At 33.3% G+C, this 26,449-nt stretch overlaps 2 protein-coding genes across 5 annotated transcripts in view; both read right to left on the reverse strand.

Moving 5' to 3' along the window:
* The window catches only part of LOC105098979 (cytochrome P450 20A1), a 47,051-nt gene extending 39,779 nt beyond the window's left edge, over nt 1-7,272 (reverse strand). Inside the window, exons 1-3 of the mRNA XM_031451967.2 lie at nt 7,075-7,272; nt 2,002-2,051; nt 1,211-1,377 (exon numbers count right to left, since the gene is read on the reverse strand). Of these exons, the coding sequence (XP_031307827.1) occupies nt 1,211-1,377; nt 2,002-2,051; nt 7,075-7,146 (289 nt within the window). The 5' untranslated portion in view covers nt 7,147-7,272. The remainder of the gene's footprint in view (nt 1-1,210; nt 1,378-2,001; nt 2,052-7,074) is intronic.
* Nucleotides 7,273-10,428: 3,156 nt separating this feature from the next.
* NBEAL1 (neurobeachin like 1) overlaps nt 10,429-26,449 on the reverse strand; it is a 129,177-nt gene continuing 113,156 nt past the window's right edge. For all 4 annotated transcript variants that reach the window (XM_031451969.2, XM_010991745.3, XM_031451968.2 and 1 more), the window contains 6 exons: nt 26,218-26,312; nt 22,994-23,110; nt 22,423-22,584; nt 21,630-21,778; nt 20,111-20,246; nt 10,429-17,571 (listed from right to left, as the gene is read on the reverse strand). In XM_031451969.2, coding sequence (XP_031307829.1) covers nt 17,470-17,571; nt 20,111-20,246; nt 21,630-21,778; nt 22,423-22,584; nt 22,994-23,110; nt 26,218-26,312 — 761 coding nt within the window. In that variant the 3' untranslated portion in view covers nt 10,429-17,469. The remainder of the gene's footprint in view (nt 17,572-20,110; nt 20,247-21,629; nt 21,779-22,422; nt 22,585-22,993; nt 23,111-26,217; nt 26,313-26,449) is intronic.

Raw genomic sequence — 26,449 nt, forward strand, 5'->3', positions numbered from 1 at the left:
TATGTGATTATCAACTTATGATTTTTCCTGAAGATATTAGTGCTAAGTCAAGGGCCACTGCCAACCATCTCTCCAGAGAGCTTGTGAAACATTTACACTCCACATTTCTCCAATCCCTCACCAACAAGTTTTGCCAATATTTTTCACCTCTTCTGGTCAGATAATGAGAATCTCATTTTTATTTGCACACTGGTTATTAGTGAGGCTGCAATCTTTTAATTCACTTTACTGGTATTTCCTGTCTTAATTACCTTGCTTTTGCCCATTTATCTACAATTACATTTTATTTTTATTTTCTTATTAGTTTTTATTTACTTTATACATGTATAGGTGGTAAACAGTTTCCCCATTTCTCTTCTAAACTTTTTCATGGTACCTTTTTATTTTATAGAAATATAGTATGTAGCCAACATTTTCCTCTCTCTCTTCTTCATCCTTTCTCTATGTGTTTTTTATTGTACTGAAATTTTTCATTTTTATGTAGACAGATTTACCCATCTTGTGGTTGATGGCTCCTAGATCTCATGTCGTGGTGAGAATGGGCTTAACAGCAACCCCTTCAAAAATTTTTATGTTTAATCATGTTTTCTTCTATCACTTTTATGACTTTAAATTTTAGTCATTTGGAATTTATTTTGACATAAAGACAGAGATTGAGGTTTATTTTTTCCAAATAGCTAACCAGTTTTGCCAAGCCATTAATTACCTTTCCCCTTTATAATAAAATGCTATCTTTATCATACATACTCGGTTTGTCTACTGGACTACCTACTCTATTCCATCAATCTATCTAGTCCTATCACAGGACAAGATTCTTTAAATTCATCAAGCTTTATAATACACGTTCCACCTAATGGTACAAGTATTCCCTTCATTAACAGTCTTTCTAGATGTTTCTTGGCTACTCTTATACCTTTACTCTTCCAGATGCACCCTGGAACTATTTTTTTCAGGTTCCAAAAAAATCCCATTGGAATTTACATTGGGATTTTTTTTGTATATATTTATAAATTGAGAGGGAAAAATAATCAGTTTACAAAACTGTGTCTTAAATGAGGTAATGAATATAAAGACTTCAGCACAATGCCTGTCATATAGAATAAAGCATTTACTAAATGTTAGCTGTTCCTATCCAAGAACAATGTATGGGTCTTCGTTTATAGACACTTAAAAGATAAAGATTAGCTAATTAGAAAGAAAATAAACTTACATGTCTTATTAGGGTTGATATGCTGTTTTAAGACATCAACAGTGCCCAAACTAACCACAAGGCGCCTGCCAAACCAGAAAGAGACCACAGGCCCATATCTCTCATGCAAATTAACCAGGAACTCGTGCAAACTTCCACTGTTCACAATATCTGGAACATTACCATCTCTGAGAAAAGAGCAAAATGATCAGTGATAACTTGAAGAATCAGAAGAACAATACTAGTTGACTCTGAATTAACTGTGTCAACAGATGAGGGCAAAGATACATGAAATTCAAATTACTGCAAAATCCAAAACAATAATGTTTGACTTCTTACTTTTGGTAGTTATTTAGTTATTTAAATTTGTATTTAGATACAGATTTATCTGATATTTTGAAATTCTGTAACACTTCACATCAAATAAGAGAGCTACACAAGAAACATCTGACTTAGACACTGGATAACTATCCAATTTTTGCAGCGTCTTATTCTGAGGTAGCAATGGACATCATCACTGACTATTAAATCATAGGCTTTTAATCAGCTCTGGCAATTTTTCTTACTTCCTTCTATCTTAATCCTGTCTTTCTATTTTCAACATGCTATAGCTAGGGAAAGTGAAAGAAATTAAAGGTTTTGATTTATGCAGGCTTCCTTTCTGTTCTTAACAAAGTTTAGGCTGTATACTCAAAGAGAATATTAGAGAAAACAGAAGAATTAAATAAGCTGAGTAATCTAAAGATATGGTTTAGTTCTGATCCAAAAATTAAGGGTTGACTCTACTTGATTCCAAAAAAATAATTACTCACTTTTCTTCTGTTGGAGTAATACCCGGAATTCCTGCAGCTTGTCTGGAAGCCTTAGGGGAAAATTTTTAAATAGCTTAATATAATGAAGTATCATATATCCCACAAGTCAGATGTGTTTTGCCAAGACATCTATAGGACCTTAAATGATGGCTTTACAATTCAGCTGAAACTCAGGGATTATTGCTGTATTAAAATATAAAAACCAGATTCTTTTTATTGAAAAGAATTATCCTAATATTTCTCCTCTGTATCAATTAAACTAAGGTGTTTGAAGAATTTGACATCCATTCTACATCAATTAACCTAAATCAAGTACATTTTTCTTTGATCTGAGACTGTATATGATCCCATCTGGCTTGGCTTTCAAAAAAAAATCAACGTAATGATTATAATAGTTTCATTCCTAAAACAGTTCTCTTCTTTCTAGTCAGAGAAGTTACCAAAACATAATGTGATACTCACTTTTTACTTTAATGTAATTATTATCATCAGGGTCATACAGTCAGTAAGGTTTCTGGTATAGAAATAAATGACAAAATAACCCACAGCACATTGTTAAAGAGAATCTCTGATGAATGAACTGAGGAAAAGTTTGGGGAATTTTAATTTTTTGCAATTTTGTACTGGGTTTATGGTTGCTGTGTTTAGAGGTCAGTGTTATTTGTTATTTTAGAACAAGCATATTACCTTAATAAGACTTTTTATAAAATCAGATTTTAATAAATATTTACAGAAAAAAATAACCTAAAATATTTACTCCAGAATCAATTCTGAATTTTGTCAATGATATTGACTAGTACTAACCAGTTTATTTGTTTGGCATTCTGCCCTTTTCTTCCCCCTACTTAACACTATGTAAATGAATGAATAATTTTTTTTTATTTATTTGAACATCTAAAGGCTAATAACTGTCTGTGTTCTATCATGTAGCCAGAATTGCTTAATTGTTTTCTTGCTATACTGTTGTGAAACATCTAGGCTATTTCCTCTTTTTCTTCCATTTTTTCATTGTTATAGGTACTGCTATGAAAATCTTTGTACAACTTTACTTCTTTCCTCTTCTGGGGTATGTATGCCAAAGGAGAGATACTAGGTTGAATGGTACTAACTGAAGAGTTTTACAGTTTCTACTAAATCCTACAAGAATACTTCTTAGACAATATTGTCTGTAACTTGCATTTAACTGATGACAATAAAACCTAAAATGTGTAATTTTGTCCTATAGTCTCATCAATAATGGAAACTTGTCATGTTTAATATTATAGGAAGTAGGGAAAAGGATGGAAAGAACTCCATAATTAGAAAAAGATAAAGTCAGTGGTATAAAAAACCCTACTTTCTATTTTCTGTGCTGAAATTATTGATTGTAACAAGCTTCCTTATTTCTCTTTACACATAGTAAGACTGATAACATTCATCTATCATCTCTTCTTCCTGAAATCCCACAAAATCAAAGTAAAGAAATAAAAAAGGAGGAAATAAGGATGAACAGAATGGGAGAGTAGACAACAGTGGATGAATAATCCAACCAGTTTTTGAAAGTGGTAAGCCTTTGGAGCAGTAATTGATGTAGTTGAGGCCTCCTCTGGGGGTTTGCAGAGGATTCTTGTTAAGAAGCAATTAGATTTGCACTCAGTAACCAGAAAAGCAGGGTAAGACACAAGACTTTAACAATTAGCAAAAAATCAGTATACAGATCCCTTAAACCTCATTCCTGTGATCGCCATCCTTCCAGAACGAGACCTGTAGATTCTAGATTCAGGAACAACAGGCTGGTGGGTGGTGGCCCCTATAATTCTAAGGGAAAATTATTTCCAACCTAGCACTCAAGTGTGAAGCTAGAACAGAAAGATTTTTCAAACAAGCAAGGTCTCACAAAATGTATTTTCCATGCACACTTTCCTAGGAGACTCCTGGAGAACAGTGCACTGCAGCAAATAAAGGAAGGGAAAGGGAAAGGAGGAGAGACTCATGTAGCACCCAGGAAACAGGGTATCCAACTCAGGCAAAAAGAACATCCACTCTGACAGGGAAAGGACAGGAGCTACACAGCCGAAGGAGACGGTAACCACTACTGACCCGGGAAGAGTGATGGAGGACTCCAGACAGGTATCTTCATGAGAAAGAAAATACAACTGATGTCTTTGAATATCTGAAAGAGTTCACTGAGTAGTGAAATATGAAACAAATGTTGAAATATTTGGCAAAAACTATTGACAGGGAGGATTGTATAACCTCTAACAATGTGCAACTACTAAGTACCACTCCTCCCCACTGCCCTCATCCTGGCTTCCACAGCTCCAACAGCAGGCGTGAAGACAGAGCCTCGGAAGTCTGTGTTCCCTGGATAAGATGGTTCTGCTTCAAATAGCAGAAACAAACAGTGAGTCCCAGAACATCAGGGGAGAAGCTCGGCTCCTGCCCTGTACTATATCCACATCTCCCAAGTAGCTAAATTGATGAAAGGGATCGCAAAATTGGCATGCATCTGGCAAGACCCTGCAAAACTTCAATGTCCCTGGTAATTGTAGCTTCACTACTGTCCAGAATAATGTTACTATGACCTTTTTCCTTACTTACATTAGACACCACACAAAGCCCAGACTATCATCCCCAGGTCCTTCCTCATCCCCCAGACTCCAATTCCTACAGAAGTTTATCCTTTTCCCTGACCCATCTGTCTCCAACTCAAAACTCTACCTGATCTCAGCCACTCATTCCCATAGTTATACACTAGACCTTGACATAACCAGTAACTTCAACATCTCCAGAGTTTTAACATCAAGTATTCAAATCTCCAAGCACCTCCTATTTTTCCTTCTTACTAGTTTTAATATCTTGACTCCAAAACTATTTTTACCCCAAAAGGACTTTTAACCCACCCACTCGTATACTCACTTTCCATTCTACACAACTTAGATTCCATGGCCCGTTACGATAAACACTCCGTTGTCCCATGTCCTGTCATAGTCACCTAGCAAAACATTTCTAATTAAACCCAATATTCTGTCAACTGCCCCTGATTCCACACAGCTGAAGAAAAACAGGTGGGAAAAAACAGCCATGGTGACTAGTCTTCTTTTAATTTCATCAGCCTCAACTGAGCTGCCTGGAAATCTCATATTCCTGGTCCCTCACTCTCTTAATCTTCTAGATGGCTATTTTGCTCCTTCACTCTCTTCAAACCCCCTATCCTCACCAATAACTGACAATCCCATTTCTATTTCACTGAAAAAATAAAAGCAACCAGGAGATAACTTCCACACCATAGCTACCTGTCTGCCTACATTTGTGCCCATATATTCTACCTTCCCTTCGATAACTATTGATGAACTGTCTATGCTCCAAATGAAGTGTACCCCCTATCTTCCACACCATCTCTGCTACCACTACCTTGGTCAAGCCAACACCACCTCTCACCAAAATTGTTATAATATTCTCCTACTCTGTCTACGTCCACCCCTGCCCCAGACACATAAGTCTATTCTTAACATAGCAACCAAAATGATTCTTTTAAACTTTAACTGATAAAATTAATTTTAATTCTCTTAAATTTAAAATGCCAAGTCTTCTGCAAAGCCAAGTCCATAAAAATAGCCTACAACTAAAATCTGCCCTTTGCCCCCATGATTCTGACTGTATCCTTCTGAGCAGTTTCTTCTGTTCTTACTCCATTCCAGCCACCGTTACCGTGGTCTCCTTGTTTCCCTGGGACACACCAGGTTTGTTTCTGCCTGAAAATCTGCACTTGTTCTCTTTGCCTGGAATGCTTTCCCAGACACCTGAATGGCTTACTCCTTCACCGTTCAGGTCTCTTTAAATTTCTCATCTCTTGATCATCCTACTTTAAAATTACAGTGGTACCTACTCCCAACTTGATTTAACTCCATAATACTTAACACTAACAAAATACATGTTATTTGTTTACATTGTTTCACCTCACTAGAATATAAATTCCATGAGTGTGGAATTTTCTGTCTGGTTTGTTTACTGTTGTATTCTCAGTACATGGAACCGTGTCTGGCACATAACTGGTTGAAAGAATAAACAGTGTTGCTTCCTAATCAAAGGGCAGTCTCATTTAAGGAGGGTCAAAAATTCAAAACCTGGAAGCACTAAACGTTTAGTTTCTCACAAAGTAAGATATATTGAAAGTTCCAGATTGTGTCTTGCAATATTCCAGTCTAACCCATTTACCAGCTCTGAAAAGAACACTTAAGGTGCTCTGTCATTGTCAGCGATGTATTTGGCGCTGTTCTGCTGCTTTACAGCTGTTTCTATAAAACCACCACTTTGCTTTGCAGATGATTCCCCATCTACTAGTTTCTTGGTTTTCAGAACCACCCTCTAAAGTTGATGACCGCAGAGAAACGGAGAAAGGTTAGAACGGGATTCAAAGATAAGGCACGTGGCTACGTCAAGCTGACAGCGACCCCCCCCCCCCCCCCCCCGCTCAGTGCTCTTTCCAGGACCCCCTTAGCCTGTGAAGGAGGCCCTGCGAGGAGCAAGACCTGGTCTGGACCTTAAGGGCTTTGGATTCCAAGAGCGACAGATCTAAAGAAAGAAAAGCAGACTACACAAAAAACACTGGGAGAATCCTCAGGAAAGGAGAAAGGAATGGAGCAGCCTGGAACTTCCACTCAGACACACCAGAAAAACGGAACTGGGGTTGGCACAGTTACTGCCCAGAAGCCACCAAACCACTTCAGACCCGCCCTGTAACAATGGCGGGGCGCTGCCAGGCGCAGGGAGGCCGGGCCCCCAGGACCAGCCCTCAGCACCCCGGCGGCCGCGCGTCCTTCCCTCGGCTGCCCGGCAGCTGAGCCACCAGCCCGCCTGCCCCACCCTGCGTCCGAGGGTGGTCGTGCGGCCGCTCCAACCTCAGCGCCGGCCGCGTCACGTGCTCCGGGAGCTGGGCGGCGCGGGGCGGGAGCTGGATGGAGCTGGAGCCCGAGCGGGAGCCTTCCCTCGGGCCCGCCCCCTGAGGCCCGCGGCGGGCAGAGCGACGTGGGTGCGGGTGGGACCGAAGTTCGGGCGGCGGCCAGAGCCCCTGCGGGCCTAGACGGCGGTTACCGGGTAGAGATAGAGCACCGCTCCCACCAACGCCAGCAGGAAGGTAACGGCGAAGATCGCGAAGTCCAGCATGGCTCCTCCGCCCGGGAGCTACGTCTCGGCTCCCCCGCTCGGACAGCAGCGCCTCAGCCTGGCCCGAGCCGAGGAATGCGCGAGTAGGCGGGGGCTCCCGCGGACCTGCGAGCGAATGGGCCGCTGGGGGCGTGGCCAAGCCCGCCCGCGCTGGCGGGAAGAGCAATGGAGCGCCGAGGAGCGGCTGTTAAGACCCAGCCGTCCCTGGAGGCCGGACTCTGAGGGCTGTGACTTCAGGACGGAGCTGAACCCCGGCTTCCAGAAAACTTTGGAAGTTATCATCGTTCTGCTTTGACCCCCGCTTTTCCCAGGGATTTAAGTCTGATTAAAAAATCTCAACCAGTGGTTCTCACAGTGGGGTCTCTGGACCAGGAGCGGCAAAAGCACGGGGGAACATGCTAGAAATGCAGATTCTCCATCCCACCCCAGACCTGCAGAATCAGACAGCCTGGGAGGGAGAGGGGTACAGCAACGCACTGAGAACCACTGACCTAAGCTGACCTGAACATAGAAGTGTCAGAGTCCTGCTACCCGTTTTGGCTTTACCCACATTCTGGGTCGTCCCATATGTAAATCAAGCTTGGGCTTTTTTCTCCTCCATACTGGAGGATCATACAGAATCACTAGTAAGATCAAATATGTTAGGTGAGGAAGGGGCACTGGTGCAGTAGTGTTGGATACTTTGGGGATCTGGCATATTTGCTCTTGCAGCTTACCTCTGCCCTATGGCCCTTAAGACTTGGTCTGATAAGACTTAGCTGATATTGGGCAGGGTTGGAAAACTGAGACTCTTAAGAGCAAGGTATTAACTTCCATTTTGTTCTGGACATACTTCTCAAGGATGTCTGTACAGCAAACAACCTTGGAAGGTAGAGATAGTTTCCTTCTGGAATAGAAGGCAACTCTGTTTACTCATCAGTATAATGTATCCCTCCAGGGCAAAGGTCAGGAAGGTTTGCTTGCAGCCCTTTTTATAAAAGATTCAGCTTTCCTAAACTCAGATTCTCCAGCTATGACATTAGATTATAAAACGTATTCTTACGATTTCATCTATAAGTTTACAGTTGTAGGTTTTACATCTATAATTTGCTTCAAGTGGATTTTTAAGGTAGAGATGACAGCTTTTATTCCAGAACCATTTGTTGAAGGCTGTTCTTTCCTCATTGAATTATTTTGGCACATTTGTAGACAATCAATTCATCATATATATGGCTATATCAAAAGGGTTTCTATTTTCTTTGGTCTACGTATCTGTCTTTATGCTGGATAGTCCACAATGTCTGGATTACTGTAGCTCTAATTCTTGAAATTAGAGAATGTAAGTCTTCCAACTTTCTTCTTTTTCAAATTGTTTTGACATTCTGTATCCTTTGCATTTCCCTATAAAATTTAAAGTCAGTCTTTGTTTTTTTCGAATCTATTTATTTAGGCTTTCTTTAATTTTCCAGCCATACTTTGTAATTTCAGTGTACATGTCCTACAAATATTTTATTACATTTTCTCCTAAGTATTTCATTTTTTCAAGTTATTGTAAATTATATTGTTTTGAATTTCAATTTTCATGACTGGTATAGGAGTACAGTCTATTTTTGTACATTGACCTTGTATTTTGTGACTTTGCAAGACTCATTTATTAAAAAAGTTCTAGCTTTCCATGTATGTAGATATCTTAGATTTTCTACACACTTATTAACCACAAAAAGGGATATTTTTACTGTTTCCTTTCCAATAAGTATCATTTTTTTTCTTGCCTTATTGGACTAACTAGTCTCCAGTACAATGTTGAGTAGTAGTGAGAATATTATGTTATTCCTAATTTAGGGAGAATTCAGTCTTTTATAATTAAATATTATGATAGCTATAGGTTTTTCATAAATATACTTTATTAAGAACCCTTCTATTTTTAGTCTGCTGAGAATTTTTATCTTGAACAGGTGACTTCTGAAATGTAGAACCCAACCTTAAATTCATGGGATGAACCACACTTGGTCATGATGCATTATGCTTTTTACATATTGCTAGAAATGATCTTCTAATAGTCACTTAAGGATTTTTGTGTCATTGTTCATGACAGATAATGGATTGCAGTTTTTTTATTTTAGTTTCAGGGAGGTGAGGGTGCAAGGTAGAATTATGTATCTCTCAGTATTTTTCTCTCTTCCATGAAGGATCCTAAATTCTAGATTTCCCCCTTTTCCTCCTTCACCATCCAGTCTCCAAAGTGACTGCACTCTTCTCAGTAAGTAGTATCTTCTGAGATTGCTGCACCAAATCCTACACACTAAGTCCATTTTTTGTATACAGCACTCTGATCCACTCAAACTCTTGTTCAATGTATTTCCACTTAGGATGGGCTTTCTCTTTCTGGGAGGTTTTGTGTTTGCTTTTAGGTTCAATCTTAGGTCCTTTAATCACCTACTGTTTTTCTGTGCTCTCCCTGCTCTCTGTAAAGGCTTACTGTAGAAATTTAAGAGATAGCTCTGTTGTAATTTGTTTTTTTATATTTCAATTTTGAAGTATTTTGAAGTTTGTTATCTACATTCTTGATATCTTGAAGGCATGGGGTTTTTGAGGTTGTATTCTTGTTTATCTATAGGTTTTTTGGAGGATGTGTGGAGAGATTTTGACTTAGGTACCTATCATTATCTTAGGCACCTTGTAAATCTAGATTCATCCATTTTGAATCCATTAATTTTCCTTCCAAAATTGTATTGGTTATCTTCTCTTTTTCTTTGTCCTTCTAGGTTTATGTCTTCATCCCTGTAGGTTTATGCCTTCACTGTTCCAACAGAATTTTGATATGGAGCAAAATGAAATACAGTTACTTAAATTCAGTCTATTACCCTTACCTAAAAGTGTAAAGTGTACAGGATTAGGTCAACATCTAGACTGTCAAGAATTGATGAATAAAAGACTTTAATCATGAAAGGAAAGAAATGTTTTTGAAAAAACCAATGTAATGTATTATTTGATTAACTACGAATGAAGATTTCCCACTTTTGATCATTTCCTGGCGGGTGGAGTGGGGGAAGGTAACATGTTTGTGAGGTGCCTTAAAACAAAAAGCTTAATATCTGTTGTTATAGGTGACAAAAACTGGTCAATTAACTGGTCAATTAAATATTTATCTTGTGCACAGAGGACTGCAAAAGAAGTTCTGCTCATTTGAGAAAGAAGCAGTGATCAATTTGCTGCTTAAACTATACTGTATTCTATCCCTTGCCTACTCAAATAGCCAATGCTAAGTTATAATTAGACTATAAATTGAGAATTACAAATCAATTGAAGAAAGTAACATCATTTTTTATTTGATTCAAAACCATTTTCATATACAAATCTAATTATACACAAAATAAGTGTACATTCTTAAAAATTGTTAGAGTACAAATTTCCAAAAGACTAAAAAAAGTGCAAAATCTTCAATTATTATCTTCAATCATGCTATACAGAAACAAATCAAATATTAGCTCATATACACACATTGAAAAATTTTAAACTGCATTCAATGTAATAAAATAAAACATACATCTTCTACATTTAATTTTAAAAGGATGAGAAAGAGAAGAACATATTGCACCAAATGAACAGTAACTTCATTATAATGAGAATACTAATCAAAATTATTTACATGTCTTAATTACATCTAAAACTTCCTCAACTTTAAAACCTTTTTTTTTTTTTTTGGCATACAGATATTCACTGAGTCACAGTTTGCACAGTCAATAATTAGATATAAATAAGGCTTAATAGTCTCTTTTTCCTGGTCAATTCCAGTAGAACAAATGAGAAGGAACATTTTACGGTAACTACACAACTTTTTGAATTCCTTAAATATTTAAGTAGCAGCACGATTTGCAAGTATTTTTTTTAATAAGCAATTCCAAATTTTCATCAATCCTCCACTGAATTGACTATGTGCATATATATGCATTCAAGTCACTGTCACTCTCTCTGATAACACTGAAATGCTCCTATTTAATCTGGCTCCCAGAAAAATTGACATAAGAGACAAATCATATGTGTTTGATATTTTTGTCTCTTAATAAGTTCACTTCCATAGAATGCATCTTAGAGAAAATGACTGGCTAGATCTCTGATTATTTTTTGCTAATTTGTTTGGTCCATGTCTATACAAGTAAATGGTTGGGGGAAGGAAAGCCATACCCATTAGAAGCTTCTGAAGAGAACAGATCAGCCATATAGTTTCCTGTAAAGCTAACTATAACATAAACAGCCACAAAAAATTTTTGGTTATGGTATGTATGAATGACAGAGAGCAGTATAGAACATAATAGGAAAAAATAGTCAAAAATATAAAAGATCTTTAATAGCAAAATCTATTGTAATATGCCCATAATTTTGGAAGAAATGTGGAAACTATTATAATTAAACTTTGAAAGTTACCCAAGGAAAGCAATCAAAATTCCAAAGGAATAAATATTCTCTTTAATTGCTATATAAGAAACTAAGAGTTCAAAGATTTTTTAGTTAAGTCTAACAACTGACATCTCCTTACCAGAACCACTTTATAAACTGTTTATTGACTAATTACTATAATTTTAGCATTTTAAAGGGCAAAATAATATGTTTATCACAGGTAAGGTTTTCTTCCTTCAAAACATGAGGAGTATTTTTTTTAATTTGAAGATTGAGCCCAACAAATCTTAAAACACATTGCTCAGATACTGTGGGAAAATTTTTCCAAGAGAAGAAACATCAAAAATATCATTTTAACATTAACTATTTAGTATATTGGTTCCAGAGGACCTCTAGTTTTAATATACATTAAAAATATTATTGAATATTGCTGAAATATATTACCAAAATAAAATTTTAAAAGGTCCAATTGGAATAAGACTTCTTTTGTGAGTTTATACTTTAATCAATAAAATATAATTTTATTTTTCAATCCTAGCTAAATCCTAACTTGTTTTCTTATTCTCAAATTACAGTGCTACTGTGTAATAGTATTATAAATAGCTAATTACTTTTTACACCCAAAAATAGTTATAAATTTTAAATAATAAGGCAGCCATCATATTAAAAGTGAAAACACACACCCACACAAACATCCAAAACTCCACTAACAGTCAACTTTGAAAAGTGAACAGGTAATTTTTTTCAATGACAATATTGTGCTGTTATTATTATATGGTAATATTTGCAAAATAAGTTTCTAAGGAAATGTATTGAAACTATACCATGAAAAACAACTGCTGGATTAGTGACTTTCTACTTATTCTTCTCCTCTGAACTTTCAGTTCATAAGATTAGAGGCGTTAAAGACAAAAGTAAATACAGTTTTATCTCTGTCCTCTTATTTTTCACTAAAGCCAATTGCTTCATAGGTCCAAATCCTGCAATGTGTTTAGAAATCATTTATATGTGACAAATGTCCATGAGATAATCTAAGATTTGTCTGATGAATTAGTACAATCTACCAGAAAAGTACCTCATAAGACAGCCACTTTTACACAAGGTTCTTATACTGAAGAAAATAACACAACTCCTATAGTTTATGATGGCCTTGTATTTTTAATGCAGAAAATTGAATTACTTCCAGTGCAGGCCTAAATATCTTAAATGTTAATGCTTTATTTTTGTAATACTAGGACTTTTCATATGAATAGTTAAAGATTATTTCTACATGGAAGCTAAACCTACAAAAGTCATGAGAAGTACTTAGGGAATTTACTCAATGCTTTTTAATTATGAAGAATCTACTAATTACTAGCTTCAGGTTACAAAAGATCTATGTTTTAAATCTAGCATTTTGTTGTTCATGTTTTTTATTAATACTTAAAGTGTTACCTAATTCAGATATGTAAAATATTCACTGATAATCACTAGGAGTTAATAAAAGTAAACACGCTTTTTTGGAGGCAAATATTAGTTATAATTTTCAAACATGAAAGGTCCGAAGAGGGTTTATGATAAAAACAATGCAAACTACAAAGGAAATTTGGTGGTTTCTATGGCATGCAAAACAAAGATAAGAAAGCCATTCTAAGCAAGTTTTAGACAAAATGTCTCCAAGGATAATGATTAAACCTATTTTAAAATAAGCCTGTGAATATTAGATCTAATTTATAAAAATTAATGGATATAATTTCTACAGAGGAAATACTTCAAGATTTAACACAATAACCCTGAGACAATTTTTTGTACCAAGAATATCAAGTAAGGAGATTCAGAAGGTCCAGAGTAGTGCCTAGACTTCTGTAAATTTATAAAACTTTACAGAGAAATCTGATCTGCAATCTCAATTAAGAAACAATGACCTAGGAAATGCTAGATTCAAATTAAAGAAGTAAAGTTGTGGCCAACATTTGAATAATATTGAAATGATGATTGACAACACCACATTGTTGCCTAATGTCATCAGAAAAAGCACAACAGGACTCTGATATAGGAAAACTCTCCAGAACAATGTCCTGGATGATCAAGTTTAAAGCAAATCAAATGCTGAGTACGTATGATAAATGAATTAGGCAAAGAGAATACTGGAAATAGATACTTGTTGAGAGTGATAAGAATGTTTAAGGCTGGTCACTTACTGGGGAAGAAAGGTTTTAGCTGATAAGAGGAATAGTAATCAGAACAAGCTATGAGTCTGGCTGATAAAGGAAAACAACAGATTAGATTTAGAAAAAAAGAATATATTTCATTTCTTGTATCAGTCAAAAACTATATTCTAAAGACAGGTTTAGGAACTTATTTATGGAAGACAAGTTTAACGATGTATTTGAGGGGACCAACTTTCACACATACACACCCCTGCCATGACATTACATATTATATATTATTTAACATTTATATAATATTTATATTTAACATAGTCCATGCACTTGCATCTTTTCATTGGAAAGGTGATAAAGACAATGCCACTCACTTTATAAATATAAATATATATATATATATAAAAGGAGCTAACCTCCTTAAATTCAATTAAAAGATTTCCATTAGTGATTTCTTTAGTAGTAACAATATAAAATACACTTAAAGGCAAAGACCAGTTGTCATGTACCATCATTAAATAAAAATGGGATATTCAAGTTAATTTCCTCTGCCTACTCCTATTCAAACAAAATACAAAAAAACCTTAGTTTAAGATTCAACTTTCAAATCTAAATTCTAATTAATTATGAGGGCACACTTGTTCCTTTAGAGGCATAAAACTAATTTTCAATACGAGTTCTTTAAGGATAATTTTTATATGCCTTACATAGAGAAAAAAGGAAGCCTCACTGGTGTTGTTATAATGACAAACTGAATGCTTGGCGTTTTCTCTCCTACAAAAGGATGTGATCTGAAAAAGCACTGTGACCTAAAGGAAATTAATAGAAACTATTCATAGATGACATGAGCTTCACAGGCTTACAAGATTTTAAATCAACTAGCCAAGCTTCACTTTATATACTTTCCTAATTTTCATGCCCTGCTCTATTTTTTCTTCTCTCTGCCAATTTTATCTAAGTAATGACAGAATACTGATTGAGGAGAATTCAAGAAAATCTTATAAAGCTTCTCCGTTCTCTAAGTGAGCACAGCTGTTATATATTTTAATATCTGACCTCACTTTCTAAAAGTATAATCATTATCTTAGTATAAATCGCTCTGCATCACCAGGATGCTGAGATTTTTATTTCCATCTCTAGTGTCAAGAAACAAAAGCAGGTGAAAAGTTACTCAAAGACAACACACTTTATATAACAGCCAAGATGAGATATTACATTCATCAACTGAAATGTCCACTTGTTATTGCACTCTAATGACACCACACATTTCTCCCATTATACAATAAAGAAATAATTTCTATAAATAACATCTAACTATACCAGAATCCCTCAAAGTATATCTTCCCAGTGATTTTATCTAGTGATTTTCAATTCAGTGGGCTTAACTGTTTAAAAGAGGAATATATTATTCAGCCAATGCTACTACTATATTTGCTTATTTTACTAAATTAAGTTTCATTCTTTTAAAATACTGTTATTTTATCCTAAAATAAAGCTTTTCCTCAAATTTTTACATTTTTGGTTTTAACTTTTTGGAAAAAGTAATACAAAGATTAATTCCACTGCTCTGAACATCTACGGTTAGTCTATGTAGGATATTTACTGTGAACAAAGCTCCTTCCTATTTGTGCTATAAAACGTGCTTCTTTAGTTCCTCCATCTAAACAGTAGCAAAGTAAAGTACCATAAATTTAGGAATGTTCCCCTAGTAATCTAAGTTAAACATTTTTGTAACTTATAAGCACCCAAAATAATTTCTAAAACCAATTAAGTGACCTTGAAAATAAAGAAGGCATCCTTAAGCCTAAATCTCTAGATAATTAAGCAAGAGAAACATTTCCAAAGTTTTGACTTACAGAAAGTTAATCACCATTTAAAATATCAAAAATCAATCATTTTGGTTCTGCTAACTTGAAACCTCCAAAAACACGTAAGATAAAAAATGAAAATAGAATGAAATAAACTAATTGAAGCAATAAATCGCAATAAATCATACTTATCTATACTGACTGGTTTGAAACATTTTAACCACTAATTCCTGAAGCCCTCAAAACTGAAACGTTCACATTTACATATGCTCTATTTTACACTTGCTGCATCAGTTTATTTCAGTGTGACTCACCTAAAACTATTTTTCACTGAATAAAACAGCGGATTTTAAGTAACTATAAAGAAAATTCTTCTATAAACTTTTATTAATCCTGACTCAAGCGGATGGAATCTATCAAAAAGTTTCCCTAAACAGTATCCTTTACTTCTCATAAATTTTTTACTCACTCATAGGATTATAAAGAAAAGGGTACTACATACTGTGGGCAACAGGAGAGAACTACAGAGGAAAAATTTCTCACAATTGAGAAGACAGTGGGATATAAGGAAATCTATGATTTATGAAATAAAAAAGAATATTATTATTTTTAAAATGTATTATTGTAAAAAGTCTTCTTTTTCCTTCATCACAGACCTCTCTAGGAAAGCCACACAACCATTCATCCCTGAAAAATATGCAGTTAACATACAGAATATCCACACAACTTTAGGGGATTCAAAAATTCCCCCAAAACCTGAGGAATCTCATATTAAGGACACTCATGGTTGTAAAAGCTCTCTGATCTAACTCAAAAGATGACCTTATAAAAGCACAAGGTTTAACAATCTTTTCAAATTCCAAAATAAATCTATCAGGCTTTTACTTAAAAATCTTGAATAGCAAAGCGTAATGTTAACATCTAGCTATGTATAATAAAATTAATTGTTATCCTAAAAGATATACATAACATTAAATAGAAATGGGTACTTAAAAAATTACTATACCTAGATGACTAGTTTAAGTTATCATATCTTTTCAGTTCATTCATCAATCACATGAAATTGTTAAAAATGTAGTATATTTGAGTATCACTGCTAACTTCCAATAATTACTGGGGGGAAACAGTGTTTCTTTAATAAACAAAAAAAAATCCAAGAAATTTCAAAGTTTGCAAATGTAAATTGAGCTGCACATGCTACTTTTAAAGGACCCAACTGTCAAAATCATAATCAGCATTTTCCTTAACTATACTACTAATGAAATATATCTGTAAAATGGTATCTCTAGTTTCTTTCAATCCTACTCAAGCTTTATTATTTAAGGATAATAATCCATTGCAGTAAATTCTCATTAGTAATATGCTAAATAGTAGTGTGAGGAGCCAATGTACCAGTTTCAAAAGTCTTTTTTTCAATTCATCATGAAAATCTGGAATTTATACTGGGTTCTGAAAATCCAAGTATGCAACAGATGCCTTCAAAATACTACTTCCAATCAGAAGTTCCATAAATAAATTGATTTTTTAAATATGGTGGTCAGTAAATAGGAAAGTGATTAACTAAAGAATGTATTAAAAGCCATGTCTCTCAACTGTCCCATTATCTCTACTTTTTTATTAGAAATATCTCAAATTTTGCTGTTTAGAGTAAGTAAATAAATCTAATTTCTTCATTTTTAGAAGTTTGTTTTTTTTAAATGGATCTAATGATCTTTAGGAATAAACCACTAAATCAAGTCAAATGTATTTCCTCAAATTCATCTTAGTGTAAAATAAGAATTAGTTTGTAAGATTGGATTCAGTGATAGTATCAGAAATTTTTAAAGTGGAAAATAATATAACATCTTTATACACATGCCATACCAAATTTTGGTAACTCCTAGATGATTTGCAGGGATAAAAGCCCTGAAACATTTAAGATAGTTGAGAGATGTGGTTAAAGTGACAAAGCAATAAATCAAGTTTCAGTTATCTATGACAGAAGGCGGAAACAACAATCACTTGGAATCTTGAGTATTATATTCAGTTTCTCCAGCTGAAATCTGGCTGAGCCGCTTGCTAGATCCCCACAATTTTCGAGAAAGCTGACCTGAACGCATCTGTTTAATCCAGAGAAATGAAGAATAGAAGTTATTAAGAAAGAAAAAAAAAAGGATGAATGAAATTGATAAACAAGACATTGATTTTGTAGAATGAAGAAGAAATAGGTTTTGTTAGCAGAATCATTAACATTTTAATGATTCTTAATTAATAATAATCTACATTGTCTTTCAGCTGAGAAAAATCTAATGCCAATGTACAAATTTTTAAATTAAATGTGCCAGTTATGTCAAAATGATCAGACTCCTTTATTTTATATATTCACAAAACTATATTTTACTTCATTAAAGCAATCTTCTCAAATTATACTTAATGTGGCTAAAAAGACATAAGTTTGGGGAGTTTTTGCCTCTTGTATTTGCAATACTATTAATGACAATCACAATGATAAGGAGAAAGTAAAATAATATTTTGATGAAAAGAAAGTAATTTTAAAATATTTTGATCTAATAATTTAAAAAACTCTTTAACAATAGAATGATAAAAAGTAATTTAGAAAGTAAGAACAGCATAAACTCCTTAAAGGTAAGAAAAATCACATTTCTTCCACCATTAAATTTTGCCACCCAGCACATTTCTCAGCATATAGCAATTATTCATTAAATATGAATTGAATCAGTGAGTAAATACTCCTCTAAAAGTGCTTTTATTTCTTTACAGGGCAACAAAACCCCTCATGGGAAACACTTCTCAATCTAACCATATAATTTGTTGAAATTACTTTCCCAAGAGCAAACTATTTTTTAATGGTGTTTCAGCTGCCACCCTTTTTTAATGGCTACTTTTCTAGGGTCCATTTATTGGCGTGATAAAAGATAAGTCTCAGGCAAAGACACTCTGGCATGTCTGTTCTGCATTTGCATTTCCATTTCCAGATGTATTTCCAAAAACATAATTTCCATTAATCTGGTACCACTGTACCATCTAATTTATAAATATGGATTTCATACTGACAGCATAATATACAAAACTGATACATGATTTAAAAATACATAATAATCAAGATTTTGACTTTCAGATAAAAATAAATGTTGCAATAGAACTCTTTTCATAACTATTTACCGATTTAATTTCTATGTTTTCATTTATAATTATATCTTAATTATGCAAAATTCAAAGTATTCAATTAGATTATTTATTACTAAATTAAATCCATATTTCAGCTGATACATCCAAGGATGTAAAATAGATTTAAAAATAATTTTATTCAAGCCCTACACATAATTCAAATTCTATGTGTTGTAGACTATATAAATCTTTCAATAAGGATCAAAAATTTACTTGGTAAATATTACAACATATTACTTTAGGCCTATGAAATGAAGCTGCTTAGGTGTTTTTTTTTTTAACCAATTTTTTTCAAATGTGTGTGCATATTGTCATTTCAGTTGTTAAAAATTCAGTATAATCAGAAACTAACAAATTACCTAAGTTGGAGGACAATCAAATTTAAAGGCACTTGAGTAAACCACAGAAAGTGAAACACTCTGAGCAGCATTCTCAAGTAATCATCACATCAGCAGAGGACAGGAGGGCAATTTTTACTTGGGAAATATATTAATCTAGAAACTCTATTACTGTTGAATGGGAAAATGCTTAAAGTGTTTTAAATATAAGTGGAATACCAAGATTTGGACATGCTGACATTGTCTGGGGGACCGTTACACCTGAAACTAAATGTTGCAATCACTTTCATTTAATAAGACCTCTTGTTAAAATAATACCCTGAAAAAGAGTACAAGGATTAACAAAATCTTAAAATATACAAAAAAAGGTTCCCATGACTTAAGATAAATTTATTATTATCACTGACAGTGTTATTCAGTAATGTCTTCTCTTGAAAAAATCCCTACAGATGTCGTATTTGAGATTTCTCAGAAAAGACCAATGGTATCAATAAAAATGTGTAATGCTTAAGTATGACTCTATGTAATAAACTAAGTTTCTTAAAGGAATCACTAGATTACTTGGTGTATAGTCACTAAGGTTTCTTAGGAACAGTATTAGATTTATGATATCTTAATATTCAGTAAATGATAAACCACTGGCAAATAAACTTACAGTAACTATAGGTAACTCATTGAGAATTAGCACAGTATATAGGGATATTTGTAGTTCCAAGTAAAAAAACGATGCTTTTATAAAAGGACAACTGACATACAATCATGAAGAATATTTACTGAAATTAAATTAGTAGTTTTGTTGTTTGAGTCTATATTCCATTTTTTATAAATTCTTTTATGTATTAAAAATTCCAGGAGTGGTCTTAAATCTAGATTTAGAAAGACAAAGAATAAAAGAACTTTCTTATTCATAGAGTTATAGATGGAAACTGCTAAATGTGTGATTTCAATAACATATATAAACATCACTCTTGAATACCAGCTTTATACCCTTTCATTTACTGTACTTTGAAAAATCAAATTTGTTTTTCAATTTGTTTATCCATAATGGAGACTTCTGATTCATTTGAAATACAGTAGAACCAAAGGAATCCCCAACCGTACGGGAAATTAAATTCTTGATGCTAGGTTTTACCTCAGCTGGCTTGCCAACACCCACTACAATCAATTTGCCATCTTCTAATCCTACAAGAATATGGCTATTTTCTTTGGTTACACAAACACAGCGGATAGGCAATCGCATGGCTAATGGGTTGATGCTGAGATTCAAGCTAGAAGAGAAATAAAAAACACACACACAATTACATCGATATATAATGGATTCACAGAATTTTATACCAGGAAGATAACTTACTGATCGTCTAGTTCTGCATTCTAATTTTACAGATGTTGGAACTTAGGTTCAGAAACTGAGTGACACAACAGCCCACATTTATAGCATTACTTAAAATTCTTAACAGACTTTTTCTCTATTTTCATCTGTTTTCCTCCTAACCACATATATGTGCTCTCACAAAATGATTTTCACCTTGTAGATTAATAAGGGAAAGTTGGATAAAAAGGGCAAAACCTCAAAAAGTGTGTATTGGTGGAGGATGAGGTCAAAAAAATTGTTCTATTAGCTTTCTCTTAAAAGAAAATATTTTAAAATATAATACGATATGACAATATAATATTCCATTATGAAAAATGCTCACAGTTTTTATGATTAGACAACGATGAATCTTAGGATGTACATACTATGATCTAAACGAACCTGCTAAAAGATTCCATTGTTTTTTTTCTTCTAATTTGGGATTCTCCTAACAACACTGTAAAATCAGAGTTGCAAAACAAAACACTGGAAAGTTATTAGTGAAATGTGGACTCAGTGCTCTACTATAAGAGGAAGAATGATAAAAATAAGAAGGAAAATACAAAGACAGTGAAGTGATGTTGGTACAGAAGTGATACTGATATGAATGCAATAAGAAAACACTCTGGATAAGGAAATGATTCAGAAGAAAGGTTTTTGGGAGGGACCAAGATAGTCTGAGGAGTATAAATAAGGCACAGCAAATTTTTTAAAAAGAGAAGAAAATAAAAGAATGGATGTGGGCACGCAGGGAGTAAAAGTGCTTTGTGTGTATAAGTTAGTAAATATGAATACCAAACTTAAAAACATATCCACTTTTCAAACATTCTTTCCTTCACTGGGTTAAAATAACACAAGACTCCTTACTTATTTTAAATATATACATACACAATCATGAACTGATATGCTGGCCTTAAAAATACTTAATTTTACCACAATTGAAAAAACTTTTTAAAACCCAACTTTGTAAAAATTCAAACTATAATTAGACACATTTCCAAATTCATTATCCAGGATTGGCATTATGAAAAATATTTTTTCTGGCTATTAAAAATTTCTTTAATTATGGTAAAGGTACATAAAAAAATGTTCTATTTTAAAAATGTACATTTACATTTCATTTACCAATCCAGAAATACTTTAGCTTCTCCATTTTTCTTCATAGTTGCCAAAAAAGACATGTTTATAATAAATGATAAACCAAATGATTAGAAATTTTAGATTATAGATTTCCATTCTCTCTAGGCTGAAAATACTACTGCATTTTCCTAAGTGATTCTTCAGAATTCTTAATATTTACCTGTGGAGATCTCTTATGGACAGGAACCCTTGTAAGCTGCCTGTGACAATGTGTTCTCCAATTACACACATATCTGATACTTGTTCCTTCAGGATATGAGACCTTAGATACTTGCCATTTATGGAAAACAAATGCAATGCATTCTTATCCTGCAAAGATTCGTTGAAGAAAATTTAATGATCTCAAATTAAAACTGAATTTTAATATTGTCAATTAAAGCTATGACTATAACAGAATGATGACTGGGTTTAAAATTTTGGAATAAACACATAGGTATGCTTAAAGAGAAAGTATGTAGAAAATATTGTTAAAGTTATTTCAATCAGATTGCTAGATAAATAAATATTAAACAAGAACTCTTACTCCTCCCAAAGAACCTAAAATCTCATCCAAAAAAAACCCATATTCCTAAAACAAAACAAAAAATTTTGCTTAATTTTGAAAAAGCTTTATTACTGAAAGGAAATAAACATATAAAATTCACGGCTTATTTATTTATACCCGGCCTTGTGCAAAAAGAATTTATTTGGTTATAATTTCCACCTAAGCTTAGGAAGTCTCACATAATCAGAAATTATTTTTGAAATCATATAGGTTTTTAGAAATTCCTAAAACAAAATCAAACGTGAGGCTAAGATTGTGATAGGGAATAAACAAATGGAACATGAAAGGAAAACATCCTTTTCAAAATACGGTGTTCTTTCCTTCCTCAAAATGCCTCATAAATATATTGTGGGAAGGAAAAGATAAGCTTATAAACAGTCTAGCCCTAATTCATGAAACTGGTATATACCTTGAGGGTGGTTCTTTCTTCAATGCTGGAGTAGATGACAATATGTCCCTCCCAAGATATAGCCAAATTGGGAATGGTCAGGAGCAGGGAACTCTCACAAGGTGGTCGTAAAGTCCTCATGTACTGACCTTTCTGAATGGTATGTATAATCACAGTGCCATCCTATACAGGAAATATTAGAAAATGAAAAGACAAAGGAAAAGAAGAACAAAAAGTAAGAAAAGAAAGCGAGCAAGATAAAGAAATATGGGAAGGGCATGGAGAAAATGATTATTTTACCAAGGACATATGTACTTTAGGAATAATTCCAATCTTGAAATTTCATATAGCATTTTATTTCATAAAATGCTTTCCTCTCTTAACTAATAAGACCAGTAAAATCCTCAAGTAGAATCCAGTCTCTTTTAAGTTTTTTCTTTCTGTATTTTTCTACTTTTACAAAGTCCTACACAAACACAGTATAAAATTTCTGTGCTTTTACCAATACCCCTAGAAAAAATTTTAAATATAAATATTGCTTCTTAATTTAAACAAACAAAAAAAATCAGTATTTTTAAAGGTGAAATCTTACCCTTGATCCAGACACTGCCATGTCTAGCTCAGTGCTGATGCCAACACTCAGTACCTCATCAGTGTGTCCATACAGAATCTGAAAGGGTTTAGATGCTAAGCCCACGGGAGTACCTCCCTAATATTAAAACAGAAAAGCAAAGGTAACTGTCTTATAGTCTGTTCTCTATAGAAAGCTTTATCCTGTATTTAAACTGTCTGCTCACAAACTGACACTGCAAATAGTTTTTACCACTAAGTCTATTCAGAGTAGTACCCATTTTTGTGTTTCTCTTTGGATTCTTAAATTATTCTCAATCTCTTGAAGCTCAGAAACTAAATCTGAAGAGTTTCAAAGTTGACTGTGTTGGATTAATTTTAACAGGTGTATTATTTGCCCTTTTCATCTGCAGATTTATCCTTCCTCTCCTTCAGGGAAGCTTTTTGTATTATATCTCTGAACACTTTACCTATTTCATTTATTGGCATTCTTATTTCAGAGACAAAAATTATCTTTATGCTGACTTGTATTTGATTTCTATAGCTATTACTCTTTTTCAAATTGCTTTAATCCTTTTGTTTTTTCATTTGTATTCATTTTGATTATTTTAAATCTTCCTTTGTTAATAATTTGATTTTCAGTCACATCAAATTGTTCCTCATTGTTTCTGCTCTGGATTTATTTATAATTGCAATGGTATCAGTTTTAATTTCAGTTTGATTCTTCTCCAATTTCCCTTTTCATCTTATTATGCTATTTTATAATTTCATCTTTGCGGTCTTATTTTATTGAATTGATACTCTTACTGTGTTCTTCTAATAGCACAGTTTTATTGCAGGGAACCTCTCTGTACTTGAATTTTTCTTCATCTGTTTTTAGTGTGCTTTGCTTGGTACATTACTTTCTATGATACAGAATGTTTGAATAGTTTGAATGGTATTTGTTTTATGATTATTGTAAATAAATGTCCAGATCTTTTACTAACATTATATAATGTGGATGAATTCCCCTGGACACTGTATTATTATCTGGGTCATATTTGTCTTCCTCTAAGAGTATCAGTCTGAGTGTTTAGTGCACTCTATCTAATTTTTAAAAATCAGATATTTTCTATATTATGTAAGTAATTCAAGTTACAGAGGAAGAGAGACTCTTCACAAAGTCATTCTATAAAGATTGCATATCCCAATACTAAACAAGCAAAGACAGAATAAAAACAGATTTATTCCTTTTTTAAGTAGAGAAATGATTAAAGTATTAGCAAATAAAATCCTGCAGTAAAATGTAACACCACCACGAATTATATAGGAATTCAAGGATGATTCAAAGCTAGGACACTTCTCAACATAATACATTACCTTAAGAAAAATAAAGGAAAAACTGTAAATTTTAAAAAGGAAGAGAAACTGGAAAAAAAATATCTGTAAAGGACATTATTAGGACTACCAACAAAATTAGAACTTGGACTGTGGATTAAATAATATTATATAAATGTTAATAAATGTTGATAATTGCACGGTGGTTATGTATAAGAATGTCTTTGTTCTTAGAAAACATACACTGAATTGTTTAGGTGTAAAGGAAAATAATATCTACAACTTTTAAAATGCTTACAAAAAAAGTAAAATACAGAGAGAAGGAGCAGGAGAGAATGTTAAGACAAATGGCAAAAATGTACTACCTCTGTATCTTTCCTGTAAATTAAAATTTTATTAAAACTAAAAAGCTACCAAAGAAAAAAGCAACAGAAGGAAAATAACAGTTGAAATAGAAAAAAACACTAGTGAAACCCAATAGCAAACAGTACACTAAATGGCACAAAAGTGAAGGCAATTTCATCAAAGTCAAACATGAGACAGGGCTGCTCACTAAAATCTTCTTCCTTTATTATATTTGCAATGTAATAGGATAAGAAAATGAAATAATTAGTATGCTGGAAAAGATAAAAAAAACCAACATGTATAATCTATCTTTTCAGAAAATCCAAAAAATACTAATAAATATGAGACCTGGATAAGAGGATTTGGTAAACTGATTAAATATAAGATAACTGTATAGAAATCAATAGCTTTTTTATACTAGCAATAGTCAGAAATAAAAATGATTTTAAAAAATCCCACTGAAATAGTCATAAAAATATGATAGAAGTAAATATAACAAAACACAGGACCTAAACGGAAAAAAAATTATAAAATTTTACCAAAGACACTGAAAAAACACCTGAAATAAATATGGAAAGACATTTCCTATTTCTGGATAGGAATAATTATAAAAATGTCAATTTATACCAAATTAACATACAAATTAAATATGATTTCACTAAGACTAAGCTGGAGATTTTGAAAGGAAGGTATGGTTAAAATACTTTTAAAGTTCACACAGAAGAGTAAATACTCATATAAGAATAGCTGAAAATACTTTTTTAAATAAAGGAAACAGTGAGAGGAGATTTGCCTTATCAAATATTAAACTATTAAAATAAAAACATTTTGGTGTTGACATAGAAATAGATAAGTGTAAAAGAATGGGGAATCTAGAAAAAGATCCAATTCAGTGGGTAATCATTTATGTTGGCATAAATGACTTTCTACTCAGAAGTAAACAAAATCGTATTATTTTTTATATTCTACATTGTTATGTAATTAACATTATATATATTCTACTATATATCTACATAATTATATACCTGGTATTAATTATTCTATATTATAAAATATAGAAATGGATTAAAGATTGAAATATAAAAATATAAAACAAGAAAAGTGTTGTAAGAAAATTTTAAGGGAATGTTTTCATAAACTTGGAGTGGGGAAAAGACTGCTTATTTTTCTAAGCAAGGCAGAAAATCCAGAAGCCATAAAGAAAAAAAGACACTTCCCCGGACCAACATTATCATGATTATACAATAAGGTTGATGAAAATTATAAACCTATACCTTCTAAGAGTCCCACCTGAAAGGAAATCAGGAATTTTGTCAACAAAGATGAGAAAAATAATTGTTTCCTAGAAGAGGTTAATAAGAGTTCTTTTTGGAAGGTAATATGAGATAAGGTCATGAATTAAACAATACATCTAGGAAAAAATGTGGCGATTAAGACAGAACAGAATGAGGAGTAACGGAATGCAAGGGAGCTCAAATAACCATTCAGTGCCAGAGAAACATTCCTTATTCTACTAGAACATCTCAATAGTATTCTCAGGGTGAATCTATGATCTAAATCAAGAATATTTAAATGTGTGACTACCTGTTGTGTTATTTGCCATATCATACATGTAGTATCTCTGGAACCAGAAATCAAATGTATTCCACAGTAATCTGTAGCTAAACAAGTCACAATATCTGTTAAAAAAAAAAAAGGAATGTAAAAGTTGAAATGGCATAGTTTTGCTGGAACAGAACTAAAGGGCAATCTTAGGTTACTTTCAAACTATCATTAAATCAGTTGTTCCAACAGGGAGAAATGTAGGAATGGCACT

The sequence above is a fragment of the Camelus dromedarius genome, chromosome 4, assembly GCF_036321535.1.
Source record: "Camelus dromedarius isolate mCamDro1 chromosome 4, mCamDro1.pat, whole genome shotgun sequence".
Lineage (NCBI taxonomy): Eukaryota > Metazoa > Chordata > Mammalia > Artiodactyla > Camelidae > Camelus > Camelus dromedarius.